Source organism: Lissotriton vulgaris, chromosome 10 (assembly GCF_964263255.1).
Source record: "Lissotriton vulgaris chromosome 10, aLisVul1.2, whole genome shotgun sequence".
In the NCBI taxonomy this organism is placed as follows: Eukaryota; Metazoa; Chordata; class Amphibia; order Caudata; family Salamandridae; genus Lissotriton; species Lissotriton vulgaris.
Window position 1 is genome coordinate 839,629,131 of NC_141698.1, and position 19,199 is coordinate 839,648,329.

Below are 19,199 nucleotides of genomic sequence, written 5' to 3' on the forward strand. Positions count from 1 at the left end.
AGCTTCATTCCAGGAAGAAGGAACTTTAGCACTTCCAAAAGGAATAAAAGGATTACAGGCAGTAAGATTTGCTTTACTTCCGAGGGAATGTTCTCCCGTCCTGGTGCTTTCCCTGAGGGTGGGCTTGAGATCACCTGTCTAAGCTCATAAACTGAAAACTCCATATCCAGCATATCTGTATCACTAGTATCTAGTGTAGGTAGATCCAGAGGAGTGAGATAGTCCCTAATATCAGCAATACTGCTGTCCAGCTCCTCCTGATACAGCTTAGATTATTATGCCATAAAGACAGAGGAGATCTCTGAGGGATGGGTGCAGACTTTGCCAGTAAGATCCTGAATTTGTTTAATCACAGTTCTAGTTATGCCAATCTGACACAAGCAGGCCACCACTGATTTCTCTCCCATTTCACAAATCCTAGTGTGAGCATGAAAGGCTTTTTTTATTTATACGTGCCAGAATGAGAGCAGATATATCGCCTTGCATGCCCATAATTTGCAGGTGTGTCCTTTGGGCGGCTGCTGAACGGACTGGGACGTGCAACATATCAATTTGAATTAAGCTATTCAGCTGGCCTCTAAGAACCTTCTCCACTTCACCTTCTACTTTAAAAATGTGTGTAATAAATGATTGAGAGATCCCCCTAATATAGGCCTTCATTGTATCCCAAACCACAAAGGATTGAGCTGTTCCTTGATTTAACAAGAGAAATTCCTTCACAAAGAGGCATAATTGATATAATCAGATCTATCTAGCATTTATTTAGGGAAGAAAGAGCAGTGTGGGTTGAAATTTGAACAGAGGTTACCTGCCCATTTTAGTTCGATAGCAGAGTAGTCCGAATGAAGTAGATGTACTATATCAGCCGTTGCTATATGGATATATTGAGGCATTGACCAAACAAAAATTAATACGTGAGTATAGCCTGTGGGGTCTGGAGAAAAATGTGCAATTCCGAATATCAGGATTTTTCTCCCTCCATGTATCAAACAAGTTCAGACTGACCATCATATCTGAAATACTTGTTCTAGTCCTGCCTGGATGGGCTATATGTGAGGTGCTCGTTGTGTTTAGTTCTGGGTTCAGAATACAGTTAAAATCACAAATTATAACGATAGGTAGATGGACATATTCATATTAGTGGAAAAGTCGGGGGCTTGATTGTTCAGTGCATACACATTTAACAAAACAAAATGCTTTTGCTTAGTTAATCTAATATCTCAACTCTAGCCCACTGTCCGGGACCTCTCTGAGTACATGTAAAGCGAAGGCAAAGGATGCTATAGAAACCAGTTTCTTTACCTTTTCTCTTTGTCTTTTTATTCTGGGTAAACAATGTAACAGCAGTCAGTTAAGGTAACCTTTAAATCCAGATTAAGGGAGCACTCCTAAATTCACAGAGGATCCCCAAGAGGTACGCCGTGTTCACTGACTTCCACCGCTGTCCCGTGGCATGAGGAATAAAGAAAAACAAAACAAGACCAAGGTCAATAGGAAGGACTGGAAAACCTTCTTAGACCTCAGGGTATGGGATGTGAGAGAGTATCACCGGTTTCCAGCACCATGTTCAACATCGTTATTGAATTACGGTGCCCTCCCTTTACAACATTCCCTTCCATGTGTCCTGAGAAGCTCTGTAGCCTTGACCATACCATGTCTAGCAACACTCCTCCAGGAGAGTGGCGGGACACTGTGCGGTCTCGTTGGGTTCCTGGCGTCTCATTGTCATCTAGGACGGGGGTCCTGGCCTCATCTTCTTCCAACGTCTGGTGTCTTGTTCCAGGGGTTGGCGTGGGCTTCTCCTCCTCCTCTTCTGCGTTCCTTGCCGCCCCTTCCTCTCTCTCTAACGCCTCTCTCACCTCCCAGGTTACGTTGGTCTCTTGTGATAGGGCTGACGTAGCAAACTTCATCGGGCACACCCCACAGGGCTCCTCCTCGTGGGCACTGAGTTAGGAATTAAAGGAGTCCTCCAAAGCCTGCGTGTGGACTGACAGTATGTCAGTTACGGTGTCCTACGGAGAGCAAGGCATTTCATTCTGCTGTTCCTCTTCAGTCTCACGACACCCAACTACCCTCCGATCCATTTCGTGTCGTAGGGCCCGTAGATTCTCATTAAAGAAGATAATGGAGACTCACCGTTGGACAAAACAATATCCGGAATTTATTCGGTCGTATTTTATAAGAGCGGTATAGCCTTGGCAGCATGTAGATATATACCAAATACCAGCCTCTTTTTTGTAAGATGTGTTTCTTGAAAGACTAAGATATCTGGTTTCATATTGCAAGGGTATGAAAATATCTTAACCTTCTTCTTACCCCCTTTCAAACCATTTAAGTTTCTGGCCTCTCCAGTTCTGAGAATATTTCAAAGGAGCTCTTCCAATTAATTTTTACTGAAGACTCCTCTATAAGTGAAAATGGAATGGTTTAAACTTAGGTATAAGGACCCGCCTTTCCCGCATCCTAGTTGCTATCTCACCAGGCTAGATCCTGAAAAATAGAAAAAGAACAACCATCTGATGTGGTGAATCTTCTGCATTCCCTGTCAATTGAAAGAATCCTTTCCTTGATGTTATAGTTCGCAAAAAAACAATTATTGTGCGAGACCTGTTTCCAGCCTTAGATGGCCCTGATGGATTGAGGTAGGTATGATAAACAAATTTCATCAGTCATATCAATCCAGCTTGTTCTGCAGAAACAACTCAGCAAGCCAGGGAGTTTCCCAAAGTTTTGAGCCCTGCCAAAACCACCCTGCGCCACTACGCCTACTCCTCCAGTCCCCACTGCATGCGACCATTAGAGAACCAGGCATGGATCACAGTACCTTCCAGTATCCACTGCAGCCTCACTGTCAAACCAAAGCTGCAGGAGCAGCATGGTTGCCGCAACACCCTCCGGCATCCACTGCACTCCCTCAGTATCTGAAGCCCTCCTGCTGTGGCCCAAGCGGCAACGCAGTACGCAGCAGTGTGAGGCAGCAGATAAAGCCAGCTGACACAAACGGAGAGACGCAGTCCCAGCAGCGATCTCCAGGGCAGCGGCAACCACTCAAGCAGGGGAAGCAAGATTCTGACATTGCAAAGGAGGTAGGGACAGCATTGGGAGATGGACTCTCACAAGAGCTACAGTGATCCTGATGTTGCGTTCAGCGTGCCGGCTGCCAAATTACCCTCACCACCGCCTTTTCTTCTTCTAAGGGAAGACCAGGACCAGTGGATAGCAGAGGGGACGGGAATTTGTCCGCTTTTTGAGATAATCTTTTCTGTTTTCCCATACTATTATATTGGAAATGAAGGGATATTTTTAGGAAACAAATTCACATAAAGACACTGCATCTCAATGAAAGAATGTTTCTCACTAAAGGTGTCCAGTGATATCTTTACAATGTTGGTTACCATTTTACTGATTCAGTCATACAGGATTAAAATGTTTGTAGGTTTTTTGTTTTGTAAAATTACATTTTATTAGTAAAACTATTGGCCACTTGCAAAAAATCATCACATCTATGAACAGTGGATTCTGATGCACTTTTGATTTTCTCATTACATTGACATTACACATATAAGTAATACTTAAGCCCATGTCCTCCCCCCACCATCGTATACATCTTATAGCAGCACAATGTCCTTCATGCCCCAAGATTGTGCTTACTGTGATCTACATGCATTAAAGGCCACGTGCAAGATGGCAGGGTGGGGTTAGGTAAACAATGCCATATCCCATCAGGAGGATGAGGTGTCCACAGTCAGTACATCGGAGGAGATGTTGTGGTGTCAAAGATAGGAGATGAATGCCTCCCATATATTATGGGGGCGGTTCCCCTGTGGCATCAAGTCCCAATAGGCATACAATTGTTCATGGCAGTAGGCAACATCTATGAGCCACTCTTTAGTTCTAAGGGCTCATGATCTCCCCAATGCATTGCTACCTGTCATTTTGCAATGAGGAGCAGGAGTGCAACCAGCTTGCGTACCTCCTGGGGGGGTGTCCTCAACATATCCCAGTAGGCCCAGTAGTGGAGAGAATGTGACTGATATACCTATAATGTCTCCCAATATGTTAAAAAACTCACCCCAGTACTCGGCAATTGCAGGCCAGCACCACGCAAGGTGCATGAAATCAGGCTGCGGTGCATGACAGCGCAGACAATGGGAATTGGAAAGCAACCCCATCTGAAATATTTGTGTCGGTTTGCGGTATAGCCTATGTAAAAATTTTAAATGAATCAAGGGCAAATGGTAGTTGGGAGACAGCATCTCCAGCTGACTGCAGCAATATGACCATTGTTCATCCGTCAGAATGAGTGTAAGGTCTGCATTCCAGGTCTCGCTTGTCTTTGGAATAGTCACTGGCGCGGTCTGTTTCATGCAATGGTAAAGAGTAGTAATCATCTTGCGCTGCAAGGGAGTTGTGTAAATGCGCTCCAGGACCTGCAGTGTCCTTGAAGGACCTGGAATGGTGTCATGTAGTGCGCGACATGTTGCCCGTAATTGGAAATAGAAGAGAGCATATAGTGGCGCCCATGGAGCCATGCCGGGCGCCCCCAGGGGTCAAGGAATTGGTCGCCTGCATACAGGTCTGCAAATGTAAGCATATGTAACCTCTTTGCATGGCTGATTGCACCTTTATCTTGTAGAGGAGGTAACGAGTGGTGATTAGCTACTGGAACTGATGGAGCTTAGAGCTGTGTAGTGTGCCTGCGCACCTTCCGAGTCCCTCCCATGCCCAGCGCATAAATTGGATAGTGTCTATGTCGGGGGCAGGCGGTTTGTATGGGAGAAACAGAGCTGTGGCTTCTGGCCAAGGAGAAGCTCTATCGGTCTCAATCGCAATGTGTGGTTGACACGGTGTGGCATGATCCAGTAATGTAAAAAGTTTGCCTGTGCACAGAGCGCGTATAGTTGAAAATCTGGTGCACCCAATCCCCCTGTTATTGTGGTAGTGTTAATAACTTGTATTTTGCCCGCGGTTGACTGCCTGCTCAAATGAGAATGTTTGTAGGTTTGCCTGTAATAAATGCCACAAAGTGGAATTTATTTATATGAAAGCCTAATATAAGGGATATGTAGTATGGCTGTAATGTGAGAAGTGAAATTACTGGCTGTGTGATACATTGAGTTGACAGTGTTACATTTCTTTAATGAGCTTTTTCTTCACCACTCTATGTTTTCAACACCACTTTCATGTTTCTGTTTGTTTTGGCGATGATCTAAAAGAAACCTTGACTTCACAGAAATAATTCAGTCAGGCACTGGATTCTTTTGGCAACAACGTTAATACAATAAAGTAATATGGGAAAAGGAATCGTAACACCTTGAGGAAGCTGAGAGATGACTGATTGGGCCCACACAGAGAAGAGTCACATGTAGAGACCCAGGGCAGCCAGGTAAACCTTATCGCCTAGCTGGGACACTAGCTCTCAGTTATTCTGTCATGGTATGTGGGTGAAAGACAAGGCCGCCTAAAAAACTCATAGAGGTTCCTTTTGGTGCTAAAATAATTTAGCTAGAGGTAAGAAGGGAGAATCGGAGAGCAATTGCAGGGAAATCCTAAATTACTGTAATAATGTTTTTATGCAATTCTTTTCCCTATGCTGCGTATTAGCTGCTATTATTGCCACTATCCCAATATTCAGTTCAGTTTATAATCGCAGCTATACACATTATATGCACTTGAATGGGATTTTATAAAATAGTCATCAAAATATTCTTAGTTACTATTGAGTGTGTCTTCATGGTGAAAGGAGGTTTGGAACCTACTAATAAATACTACTGTGAATCTTGCAAGACTGATTGTTGCCCAGAATGCATAGCATCCTCATGTAACGCTCAGGTAGCTTGTTGGTTAAAGTTAACCTGGTATATTCACTTAGTCTGCATTACCAGAGGGTTTAGGTATTCCAAAACCTGGACCGTAATCCAAATAAGTTTCAGAAAATGCATTAACACACTTCCTGACCTAATTTGCTTCCTATTTTTATTCACTGACCGACTACATACACTGTTTAGAGCTAATAGCAAAATACACAACTGCCTAGCTTCCACCATGGACATCGCTCCTTGATTTCTCTGATGAATACACACATTTTCCGAAGGTGCTGATTTATATTATGTAGTGAGGATTGCAGCTGTGAAATCTGGTTATTTCTACAAAATCAGCACTTTTTTCTCCAATGGAGATTGATGAGTTGTACTGTTTTGGACAGTATTGGCAAATCACCTTCTTCTTGAATATTCCTGAGCTCTTTCCATTCTTCTCTGAGAGTACTATAGTCAGTAATAGGATCTCAAACTAGATCTTTATACCCCTGGTTGCTTCCCGCTTCTTTCTCTACGTCAAGATTCTCTTTATCAGCAGTCTTACAATGACCACACTGAGGGTTTTACTAGTCCTTACTGTCAGAATTGCTTTACATTACACTCTGTCAGATTCTTCTATCATCGAAAAGAGTTGTTCATTGCTTCCCAAAACTTGATAGTAATTAGAACCCATGCTTTTCCTTTCTGGGGATTTGCTGGCTTGCATGAGATGGCAACGATACACATCATTCTTTGTTCATAGGTCATGCATCAAGCTTGACTTTTAAACAATGATGTGCCTTATAGTTGCCATTTTCCACTTGCCAAGCATTCTCCTCCACCATCTGTACTCTCTTAAAAGCCAACATCTACTGAACTGCAGGTATAACATTGATCTGTCCCCTGTCCCGCTCTATTCCTTGATTAGACATATTTTCCCCATTTAGTTTGGTGGTGTCTAGATCACCTAAACTATGACTCTTCCACAGGGCCGTATTTGGCTGTGTCCCATGAAGCTTCATGTTCATTTTGGCAGGATGTAATGCATTAGGAGGACTTCAAAGTCCAGATCGGAGGTTCACTGATGTCACTAACATAATTTCTATACTCTTAGCTCTTCTTGTCTGGAAAATGGGTTAGGTGCATTTTGAGTGTGGATAGTAGGTTTATTAGTTGATGTGCTTGGTGCGGAGGGTTCTGTTTTAGCAATACTTTCTGCTTCTTCAAAGTTGCTCCTATCTCTGACGGCTTGATAGCCTAGTTTTCCTATAAGAGGTAGCATTATACCAGATGTCTACTGAGGTATTATGAGGATTTTCCCCAAATGAAATGGGCTGTGGGGGTGCTTGGGCATGGGAAAATGCCCCTGTTCTACTTTTGACGATATTCATGTTGATATTTGAGGTACTTAGATGTACGCTGGGATCCCTCCTTCTGCACCCCTCCCTGTAAAGCCCATCTCTATGAGATTGAATGCCGGTATAATATTAAGGCTCCCTGTTTTTCGTTTTTACTGATTTTTACAAATAAATGCACTCTCCTTCACTTTCACACTCACCCTGCACTCACAGCGATCACAATGCACTCACACTGATCTCCATGCACTCACAGAAGTTGTCATGCACTCACACTGATCACAATGCACTCACACTGATCACAATGCACTCACACTGATCACAATGCACTCACACTGATCACCATGCACTCACACTGATCACCATGCACGCACACCATTCACAAGCTCACCATGCACTCACAGTGATTACAATGCACTCACGCTGATCACCATGCACTCACACCATTCACCCACTCACCCTGCACTCACAGTGATCACAATGCAGTCACACTGATCACAATGCACTCACACTGATCACCATGCACTCACAACATTCACCCGCTCACCCTGCACTCACAGTGATCACAATGCACTCACAGTGATCACAATGCACTCACACTGATCACCATGCACTCACAACACTCACCCGCTCACCCTGCACTCACACTGATCACGCTGCACTAACAATGCGCTTGCAATGTTCACCATGAACCTCACCCTGCAGTCACACGAGCACACTACTCGCCCTGCACTCATGTGACACTTCACTCACCTGTCCCCCCTCACTGCTCAATCTGTTGTGCACTCAAACAAGGCCATCACTAACCATGCATTAATTCGTCCCACTCTGCACTTACAGCCGAACCCAAATTCATATGGTCACCTCACTCACCCTACAGTCACTCCTTTTACCCTACTCTCACACTGTTGCATCGCTCACCGTGCAGTCACATGGGCTCTCTTGTCACCCACACAGTGCAGAAGGTTAAAGTGCCTGGTAAAAAGAACATGTACCATGCACATCACTGAACTGAGTGTGAGTAAACTAGAAGTAGCACTCTAAAAAAATGAAATGTTTGTCAGAAAGGTGCTATAGAGAAAATAGGTGTATTACTGGTGAGTGGTAGTGAGGGAATTCATGGAGAAGGGGGAAAGACTGTTGCACAGTGTGCGACCAGTACTAGGCCCCCCCCAAAGTTTGAGTCTAGTGGATCCCCTGCTTCTGCCTATTATTATTTACATTTGTAGTGCGCTACTATTACCAAAAGGTGTCTTGGGGCTAATAACCATCTGCTGCCTGAAGGCAAACGGAAACACACAGAAGGGGAAGGAGAACCAGCCTATTGGTGTGCCCTACAGAGCACAGAGCCAGGTTTATATATATTCCTAAAGGATAATACATTCTTGGTGAAGCGAAGCAAAGGAGGGTACAAGTTCCATAACTGCGCGGCCTGCACCAAAACAGCGAGACAGACAATTCATGCCTTCCTGAATTAGGGAACAATAAGCAGAGTGGCACAGGGCAACAGGAGCATACGAGTCCGACCCGTATGCTCCACGAGGAGAGATGAGAGAACAGCAAGGGAGTGGGAGAATTCGATTGAAGAGGTTAGGGATGAGATGAAATGGGAAGTTCTAAAGCGAAGCGCGGACACACAAGAAGTGAGTGTGAGCAAAAGATGAGGCCTACTGTTAAACTGTAAGATAAGATAGCTGAGAGATGATCTGTGACCTAAAAAGATAATTTGATGTGACATGGGTGAGGGACAGCAGTGATAGGGGAAGAAAGGGAGTATTGGGGTGTGTGCTGAGCAGTGAATAATTTGTAATACAAAATATGCCAGGGCGGGGGGAGGAGCTACGACGGAGCCCAAGATGGCTGCTTAGGCTCTCGGCTCCGCCGACCTCCGTATCCCGCCGCAAGATCCTGCATCATATCCTGACTTTACGCCCAGCCTCTGCGTACATGAATAGTTCCTCATTCCGAAAGTGAAATGCGGGGACTTTTACCGTCCGATTTCACGGAGATACACTGTGATGAAGATTGTGGCCTACTTCAGCATCGAAGCCGGGGCCTCGAGTATCTGCGTGACCGAGTGGTAGTGCAACAACAACGGCTGAGAGACCCAGGCAGGGTCTGGTCGGTTGTAGTGGAGGCTTCTTTGGCGCCCGGAATTGGCAATGACTGCTCTCTTTGCTCGGCACTGATGGAGCGGTGTCCTTGCTTGTTACAGACGGCGGGCAGGGGTTCCCGTCTAGCGGACCCGGTGCCGGCTCCCTCTGGGGCTCGGCGGGTCGGGCCCCGGCCTGCGGCGAGAGGCCGGATGACCGCGGCTGTGGAGAACAACGGGCTGCCATCTACGCCTGCTTTCGGGTGATCCCTGTCAGTCCCCCCTGGCGACACTAATTCATCCGGTGGGAGATTGTGGTCGGTCCCGGGTGTGAGACCATGGATCGGACAGTATCCGAGCCATCGCTAAGGCCATTATTGGCGGAACTCTGGGCGCTTCGTTTGCAAATGACACTCTCCATGAATAAAATGGATGCAAGCCTGTCGGGAATTCTGCATACTGTACCGGACCCTGCCCCACTGTTTGAACTACCATCGGTGGCCATTCCACCAGGGGCCATTTTGCCTCACTGCGAGGACCCTACGGGGATGCGAGCATTGGAATCACCGGACGTAGCCCTGGAAGATGGTGTCCTGGAGGTCGTGAGAGTGCCACTGCACCTTCCGCTGTTATTGACTATCGAGGAATTGAAGGGCTTCCTACCCCCGGAGAATTGTGTTGGTGACCTTTCTTCGTCTGTTGATCGTCTCCCCCCCATTTTGGAACTGTTGCGGCCCCGGGGCAAGAAACATTGAGATTGTTTTGTTGGGGAAGGGAGGCTTTCTGTACATGGAGCTCCTGTAGACTCAATTGCTGCAAGCGGTAATGGATTGACTTTTGGTGTCTTCCCTCTCCTCTATGACTTGCTTCTATGCCATCGGGTATCGTTGGGGAGGGTTTCTGTGCTGGTTCGGAAGGGTCAAGTGTGAGATTACTTGACTCGGGGTGGATTGAAATGCTGATGGGACTGTTTGATCTATGAGGATTTGAGTTCAGAGGCTGGGCGATGTGTAATGGTTCCCCCAATTTACTTTCATAAGGTTCGCATAACATCCGTATCTCTGTGGTAGGGGGTGCCTGTTTCTGGCGGGGTGGAGTAAGGGGCTGGGGGTAATGTACTACTATGCCCTCCTCCATTCTTTCTTCTTCTTTCCCTTCTTTTAGGGGTTCTAGTTTTTAGGGTGACAGGCACGCTGCTAGTGGGGTTAGGCTATAGCCATCGGCAGGGGTGCAGGTGGGGGGTTGGACGGGGGGGGTTTATTTTGCCTTTATTATTTTCTATGGCCTTTTTCCTTCTTCCCTTTCTTTCCTTTCGGGTCAGTATCGTCTGTGTACTATTCTGATTATACTGTGTTCTGGAATTTAGTGCTTTTTAGGTTAATCGACATTCCCGGGGGGCGGGATCTGGGACCTAGCGCTCATGGAACTGTCTCCTGTATTGTTGCTCACATCGCTGTATAGGTATTGGCGCTAGGGTCCCCCATATTGTTGTTTCTGACGTATATCCTGTTTCTTGGTTTGTCCCCCGTCTCCTTTAGCTTGATTATATTGCACCTGATCCGTCTATTTCTATATTATAAAATGAAAAGCTTTATTATATTCTGTACCTTACTTATACGCTCCACGATACACCTTATCCTGAATCTCTGCCAGACCTCAGGGTTGTCGGCTGATGAGCTGTGTTGAACCGTGATATGTTTGGGAACGTTTTCGACTAGCGGCCGGCCCCTGTGGTTGTAGGCCCATACTTGTATTTTCATAATGTTGCAATAAATGTTTTAAAAAAAAAAAAAAATATGCCAGGGCCCTCATCAGTAGGCCACTGCAACTTTAACCACCAACCATTGCCTGGCCTGTGCGGCCAATGGCAATACCTATGCAACCACCAACCATAACACTTGTACAAGTGTGACTATTCAGACTATTTCAAGTCCCCAAAGCTATAAAGAATGGCATGGGTGTCAGGAGGTTATCATTTTTAGTGTATATTGAATTAATAAACAGCAGTTCTGCTCATCTCTAAATTACACAGACAGAGGCACCATCTGGAAGTCTGTCATAGTGCCAGTGTGCATAATTAGGTGCCAGTGCGGAGCACAGGAAACAACCTGCTCAAATTAGTCACTGGTGCTGAGGCAACAGGGGAGAGGGACGTTGGTTCAAGAAGGTGTGAAAGACAAAGGGGTGATGCGAAAGATGAATGGGGGGACTGGAGAGGTGTAAGATACAAATAGACAAAAATTTGAATGGAGAGACTTGAGGTGAATGAGAAGTGCTGAGGTGCAGGGGATGTGACGGGGCCAGAGAGGCCATGAGATAAATGCGAAAGACTGTTGGAGATGAGGGCAGTGAAAAGACAGAATGGCAAGAGGTGATTAAAGGTGAAATGAGAGTTTGAATCGGGGGAGTTCAGAAATTGTAAAAAGGGATGAAAGAAAATGGCTTGCAATGTGAGAGAAGGATCCGGGGTTGGGAGAGGAGAGAAGAGAGGGATGAGAGGAAAGGTGCATGGGTAAAATGCTTAACTCTGCACAAGACGGCCAGGGTTTGAAGGGACCCTTGCTACTCCGGGCCAGGGCCAGGTGAGCTTCTAAAGCAGCAGCGCATATTCCTGCGGAGTGGGAGGCCTGTCACAAAGGTTGACTAGACATCTTTCTGATGTTAATTGCTGTATTTTGGTTATAAACTGGTACTGATGGGGTGAAATATTTCCTCAGTGTTACTATGTTGTAAACATTTCAAAGTAATAAAGCGATGCTATCCCAAAATACACATCACTTAACATTATTTAAATTTTCTACCCACACAATTTAGTCAAGCCTGTCGCAAAATTTGGTCCTCACCTGCCTCATAATTCCAGTAGCCCTGCCTACAGGTTTAGAAATTTTTGTCAGGAGGGGGTCCTTACGCCTGAAAATGCTGACAGGGGGGTCTCGGCATCCAAAAGTTTGAAGACCTCTTTTGTAAGGAAACTGGAAAGGGATGAGCAGGAACTTCAGAAACCGAGTGTTCGCACCTTTTTAATGCTCAAAACAACTCCTTCTACCAAGCCTTATCTCCTGGGGTCTTTATCCACACATGAGGGGTTTCTATTGGCGAGGTTTCGCATGAATCTTTTTCACCTCCTGCTAACCATGCCCATAGGGTGCAGTAGAGGTCAAGTGCTAGCACCCTGTGGCTGCGATGGACAGCCCATTCGCCACCCCGCTCCCGCCACCCTGCTGCTCCTCCCTCCCGGCTCCTGATTTAAGGGGACCTTGTACCTGTGCCAGGGAGCGACCACTGAGCCTCTTACCAGGCTAGGTCGCCCCCAAGCACTGCTGCCTCGCTTCCTGGCGACCCAGCCGCCGCTGAGTCGCCTGACCTCCGGACCTTCCCGCCGCTGCCTCCCTGCGGCCCCGCCCCCCTCCAGCCCACTCGCCACCCGCTCCCGCCACCCTGCTGCTCCTCCCTCCCAGCTCCTGATTTATGATGCCCCCAGAGCGACCGTGCAGCGGGTGCGCCGATTGTGCGCCGAAGGCATGCCAAAGGCAAGCCCGTCTGCGCCCGTCCGCGCTTGGACCGCGCCCAGTGCCAGGACCCCTGGCCCCTGTCGACACCAGACCACACGATGGACCTACGACGCCGCCACCCTCAATGCACTCAACGCCGGCCAAACCCCCACCTGCTACCGAGCCACTCCGAAACGCACCCACGGACCCTTCACCTGCCAAGCCTGCAAATTCACCTGCACCACACCCGCCAAGCCGAGCACCAGCAGCAACCACCTCAAGTGCATCCTGCTCAACACTGGCTCCGTCCACAGACACGCTGTCGAACTCTGGAACCTGCTCGACACAACATCACCAGACGTCGCCTTCCTCACGGAAACCTGGATGAACGCCTCCTCAGCGCCCGACATCGCCATCGCCATCCCGGACGGATACAAAATCACAAGGAGGGACTGCGTCAACCATCCTGGAGGATGCATCGCCAGCGTACACAAGAACACCATCCGCATCACGACCAGCTCCGACGACAACTTCACCGTCGCCGAACACCTCCACTTCCAGATACACACTGACCCCAAGACCACACTCAGAGGCACCCTCATCTACAGACCCCCAGGACCACGCACACAATTCAGCGAAGACACAGACTTCAGCAGTCCGCACGCCCTCCCCTCCGCTGACTACATCCTCCTAGGGGACCTCAACTTCCACCTGGAGAACAACAAGGACAGCAACACCACAACACTGCTGGACAACCTCGCCAACCTCGGTCTCAAGCAACTGGTGAACACCCCCACACACTATGCCGGCCACACGCTTGACCCAGTCTTCTCCCCCAGCAAGTACATCTCCTTCAGCCACTCCACCGGACTTTATTGGACTGACCACAGCTGCGCCCACTTCAGCTTCAGAAGAACCACGACCCACCACCACCCGCAGCAGGTTCCTCGCAGGAACTGGAACAAGATCACCGCCGACCAGCTCACCACCTTCCTCAGCCAGAACCCTCCCGCCAGCACAATGGACTCCAATGAAGCAGCCAGCAACCTCACACAGTGGATCACCAACTGCGCAGGCGACCTCGCACCACTGAAGACCCCTCCCAGCAGACACGGCAGCAAGAAAGCCTCTTGGTTCACCAATGAACTTAAGAACTCCAAGAAGAACTGCCGCACCCTCGAGAAAGCCTGACGCAATGACCAGACCACAGACAACATGACAGCCCTCAAGCACGCCACCCGCAAACACCACAAGATGATCCGCACCACCAAGAAGACAGCATTCAAAGAACGACTGGACAACAACGCCCACAAAAGCAAGGAACTCTTCAGCATCGTCAAAGAGCTCTCCAACCCCAGCGCCGGAAACAATGACATCACTCCCTCGCAAGACCTCTGCGACTCACTTGCCTTGTTCTACCACCGCAAGATCGCCAAAATACACAACAGCTTCGGCGCACCAACCACGCACCCAACCACTGAACCAATGCCCCACCACCACCCTCTGCGCCTGGACCCCGGTCAGCACCGAAGACACCACCCGCACGATGAACACCATCCACTCCGGATCCCCAAACGACCCCTGCCCCCACCACGTCTTCAACAAGGCCGACTCCATCATCGCACCCCAACTCCGGGACATCATCAACGCCTCCTTCAACACCGCCACCTTCCCGGAAAGCTGGAAGCACGCCGAGCTCAGCGCCCTCCTGAAAAACCAACAGCAGACCCCACCGACCTCAAGAACTTCCTCCCCATCTCGCTCCTCCCTTTTACTGCCAAAGTCATCGAGAAGACCGTCAACAAACAGCTTGCCGCCTTCCTCGAGACAAACGGATCATTCGACCACTCGCAGTCCGGCTTCCGAGCCAACCACAGCACCGAGACCGCCCTCATCGCAGCCACTGGTGACATCAGATCCCTGCTCGACAACGGGGAAACAGCGGTCCTCATCCTCCTGGACCTCTCCGCAGCGTTCGACACTGTCTGCCACCGCACCCTAGTGCAGCGCCTCAGCAACATCGGAATCCAAGAGAAGGCACTGAAATGGATCATCTTGTTCCTCGCAGGAATAACCCAGAGAGTCCGCCTCCCCCCGTTCAGATCTGAGGCCACTGAAGTCATCTGCGGCGTACCACAGGGATCATCGCTCAGCCCCACCCTCTTCAACGTCTACATGAGCCCCCTCGCAGCCATCGCACGCCAACACAACCTCAACATCATCTCCTACGCCAACGACACCCAGCTGATCCTCTCCCTCACCAACGACCCCGCCACCGCCAGAACCAGCCTACACGAAGGGATGAGAGACGTCGCCGAGTGGATGAAGAAAAGCCGCCTAAAACTGAACTCAGACAAGATGGAGGTCCTCATCCTAGGGTCATCGCCCTCCGCCTGGGACTACTCCTGGTGGCCCCCTGCCCTAGGCACCACTCCCAAGCCAACGGACCAAGCACGTAACCTGGGCTTTATCCTGGACTCATCATCGTGCTTCAACACCCTGCGCATGCTCCGAAAGATCTTCCGATGGATCCCCACCGAAACCAGGAAGACGGTCACTCAGGCACTCGTCACCAGCCGACTGGACTACGGAAACACCTTCTATGCCGGAACCACAGCCAAACTTCAGAAAAGACTCCAATGCATCCAGAGCGCCTCCGCACAACTCGTCCTGGACATCCCCCGACACAGCCACATCTCCGGCCACCTGAGAGACCTGCACTGGCTCCCCGTCAGCAAGAGGATCACGTTCAGACTCCTCACCCACGCACGCAAGGCTCTCCACGACCTGGCCCCCAAGTACCTCAGCAACCGCCTGACCTTCTACACGCCCACCCGCCAGCTACGGTCGACCAGCTTCGCCCTCAACGCCGTTCCACGCATCCGCAGAGCCACCGCCGGAGGAAGATCCTTCTCCTACCTGGCAGCCAAGACATGGAACTCCCTCCCCATCCACCTTCGGCTAACCCAGGACCTCCTCTCCTCCAGGAAGCAACTCAAGACCTGGCTTTTCGAGCAGGAACGGACCCTCTCCCCCAGCGCCTTGAGACCCTTCCGGGTGAGTAGCGCGCTATACAAATGTCATGATTGATTGATTGATTGATTGAATACCAGTTGGCTCCGCTTTAAAGGAGAATAGACTTCTCCATAGACTTCTTGGTGTTCATCGTTCGACCTTGCTATTTGTTACTGATGGAAAGTATCCATATTTCATGAAAGAACTTTCTGTACTTGTTTAGGATTAAATTTGCAAGGTGGAGGCAGCCATACAAAAGGGCTGGAGATTAATTTGACAAGCTATCTATCACTGCTCTTGTGATGTGTGCTCTATTTATTCCTTGTTTGAAGTTATATAAAATGTGTTTAAATGAGGTGGGTTACTTCAGTCTGTGCGACAATTAATGGCCTTTCTGATGTTTCAAATTATTTTTCATACATACCGAAAGTCAGTGTTAGTTTTTAACGAACCGAAATAGTGATTCGATTGTTAAGAAATGCACAATCCCTTTGTACATATGGGCCTCAGTGGACTATTAAGCATGTTTATGTAGAACTACTGACCCTTCAGTTTGCAAAGGTATTTATGAGTTACCAATTGACGTTCCGTGCATACATGTACTATACATACTATTCTATAGGATGAGGCACTGACATGCTGCAATTAAACAGGGATTTTACCTCACCACACAGACTGTGACCGTTGCAAATATTGGTGTTGCTTTGAGATGCTAAATATCAGGTCGGTGGAGAAAGACAGTAAACTGTGGCACGGTATACTAATGTAAACAATCTGTAACAATGTGAAGTGTGTGTGGTCTTTTTGTAGGCTTGATGCACAAACCTAACCTAGTCTAGTAAGACAATATATTGATTTAAATCACCACAGAGAAAACCCTTCTAAAATTCCTTTTGTTGTTAATAAGTGTATTAACATAAACCATAAAAAGAAATATACTCATTTATTAGCTCGCATTACTTTAACCTACCATGTACATTGTTAGTAGACTCAGTAGATGTATCATGCACTTTGATTATTTTATGTAGGAATAAAGTCATTTCGTTGTTCTGCTTTGCAGGGAGATCGAATGTGGCATTTTGCCATATCTGTGTTCCTGATTGAGTTATATGGACACAACCTACTTTTGACCGCTGTGTTTGGTCTCGTGGTAGCTGGATCCGTGTTGGTGTTTGGGCCATTAATTGGTGACTGGATTGACAGGAAACCAAGAAATACAGGTACCTTTGATTGTACTGTGGCACACAGTTGCAATGGACTGTATCTACGAGCTACAGCAGAAAAAAAGTTAATTGAACTAACTGATATTCAGTTAATTTCTACTCATTTATTTTCTTTGTGAGATTCAACGATGTATTATTACCTAAAAAGATCAAGAACCCCTATATGGAAACATAACACATGTAATTATCAATTGTGTGTTACTCATTGAATGCAAAATACATATTTCCAGAGCAGGAGGTGTGAACTTACTTGTTGACATGTAACACATTTGCCCACCTATAAGCTGCCAGTTTGAAAATTAGATTTGATTTTCTTAATCAGTCTCCTATAATCATCTTACTCCAAATGTACAATGTAAATGTGTGATGCTATGTATTTTAGGGATGTGTGAAGATGTGATGCTAAACAATTCAAAATTGTGTGTAATTGTATTTAGAAACTTTGTAATCATCTTAAAATACTTAGCTCAGAAACTTCAAGAAACAAGCATTGGCAAAACGAATAGGCCTGGCAAAACGAATAGGCCTGGTCTTATCGGAATGTGGTATGGTAATGGGAAGGACTACAATTAAATAGAGAATGAGAATGGATATGCATGTATGTGGAAGCAAATAAATGTGGAATAATATTGGTCCAGGTTAACTGGTCAGGTGACATATGCACTGTCAAGCCAGATCTAATCCATGTAGGTTAATGACCTTCTCCCATCTGTGCTGCTGTCAGAAAAAAACAACATCAATTAATAGTAATCTAATATACTTTAATATCATGTGTGTGCCCCTGAAAGTTCAAGCGCAGGCAGTGTTGCAAGGATTCTGCTCCTACACAGAACTGTGCACAGAGACCCAGGACCTCAGTGAATTTTGGACGACAAAAAAACTCACCTCAGTATCTAGAAACCCTAACCAGCTAGCATCAGTGTCACAATATCTCTTCACCCTATAGCAAAGGAACCAATGATTAGACAACCCAGAACATGCGACTTATGTTATACTCAGGAATGGTGGGAAGCAAAAACACTCCTTCATTTGTTATTCTCATACCAGTCCACAAGAGGTGTAAAAAAGAGACACTGGAAAGGTTAAAATATTTATTTTAACGACGTGGTCTCAGATGCAGTATTTTTGCTAACTTAAGCAGACATATGATTAGAAATAATATGATCAGTATGGTTACAATCCCATAAAACAAAAAAGGAGAAATCATATTACAATGATGGTGAAAACAGGTCTTATAGCGCTTATTTATATCACCCTCCCTAGCTAGGTACTGCAGGCATATTATCAAGGGGGGAGATAGTATTATCGGCGATTAGCGACCAAAAATGGCCACTAAAGCATCAGAAATTGCCTATTGCCCTATTAGCAAGCTGTCGCTAACAGCAGTTAGCGACAGCTTGTAGGCGATAGCGAGTGGTTTGGGACCAGCTTTGCATGTCAGCGATATTTATCGCTAATGACATGTAAAGTGGGCGTACCCAACCTGTTAGCGACTGAAAGCAGTCACTAACATCGCTATCGCATATTAGCAACACAGGCGTAGCGATGGAAATATTCACGCTAAGCTTGAATATCTCCAAAAACTAACACCTGCTCAGACCAGCTATTAGCCATTATATCCAATGGCAGGTGGATATAATGGCTAAGACCCTGTTAGAGATAATGCGTGAATATCGCTGTATTCTCAGCGATATTCATGGATTTTGCCGCTATCGCCGGAAATTTTACAGCTTTTGAGATAAACGTTGCTAATAGCACGTTATCTCAGTGATAAAATCCTGTGATGAGCTGCGATAAAAAAATTAACGCTAACCCTACTTAGCGATAAATATTGCTATTTGTTGATAATATGCCCCTGTGATTTATAAAATATAGAAGGTCTCTAAAGCTTGTGTGGGGGACCCCTTACCGCTAAGATCACCAAGAGTGAAACACATCAGGATCTGCAAACACTCTCTGTCTCTCTGGAAACGGGATTCTTCCAAGTGTGTGAAATCATGCCTACGGTGCAATATTAAAGGTGCCAGAATCTCCGTTGGCTTGCAGCTGCATATATGTTATGTCTAAAACATTAAACAATCAGTCCGAACAACAGCTACCTTGTTATGATAACCTTGAAGTCTTTAGCACTCACTGTACAGACTAGGGTTGCGATGTGGGTCTAGGGATGCCGAAAACAAGCCTTTCTCATGTGAAGATATTCACACAGCCTAACTTACAAAAAC

At 46.9% G+C, this 19,199-nt stretch overlaps 1 protein-coding gene across 1 annotated transcript in view; it reads left to right on the forward strand.

Annotated features, from left to right (window-relative positions):
* The window catches only part of LOC147688866 (ferroportin-like), a 230,718-nt gene that overhangs the window by 32,980 nt on the left and 178,539 nt on the right, over positions 1 to 19,199 (forward strand). The window contains exon 3 of the mRNA XM_086939832.1: positions 16,812 to 16,971. Within this exon, the coding sequence (XP_086795958.1) occupies positions 16,812 to 16,971 (160 nt within the window). The remainder of the gene's footprint in view (positions 1 to 16,811; positions 16,972 to 19,199) is intronic.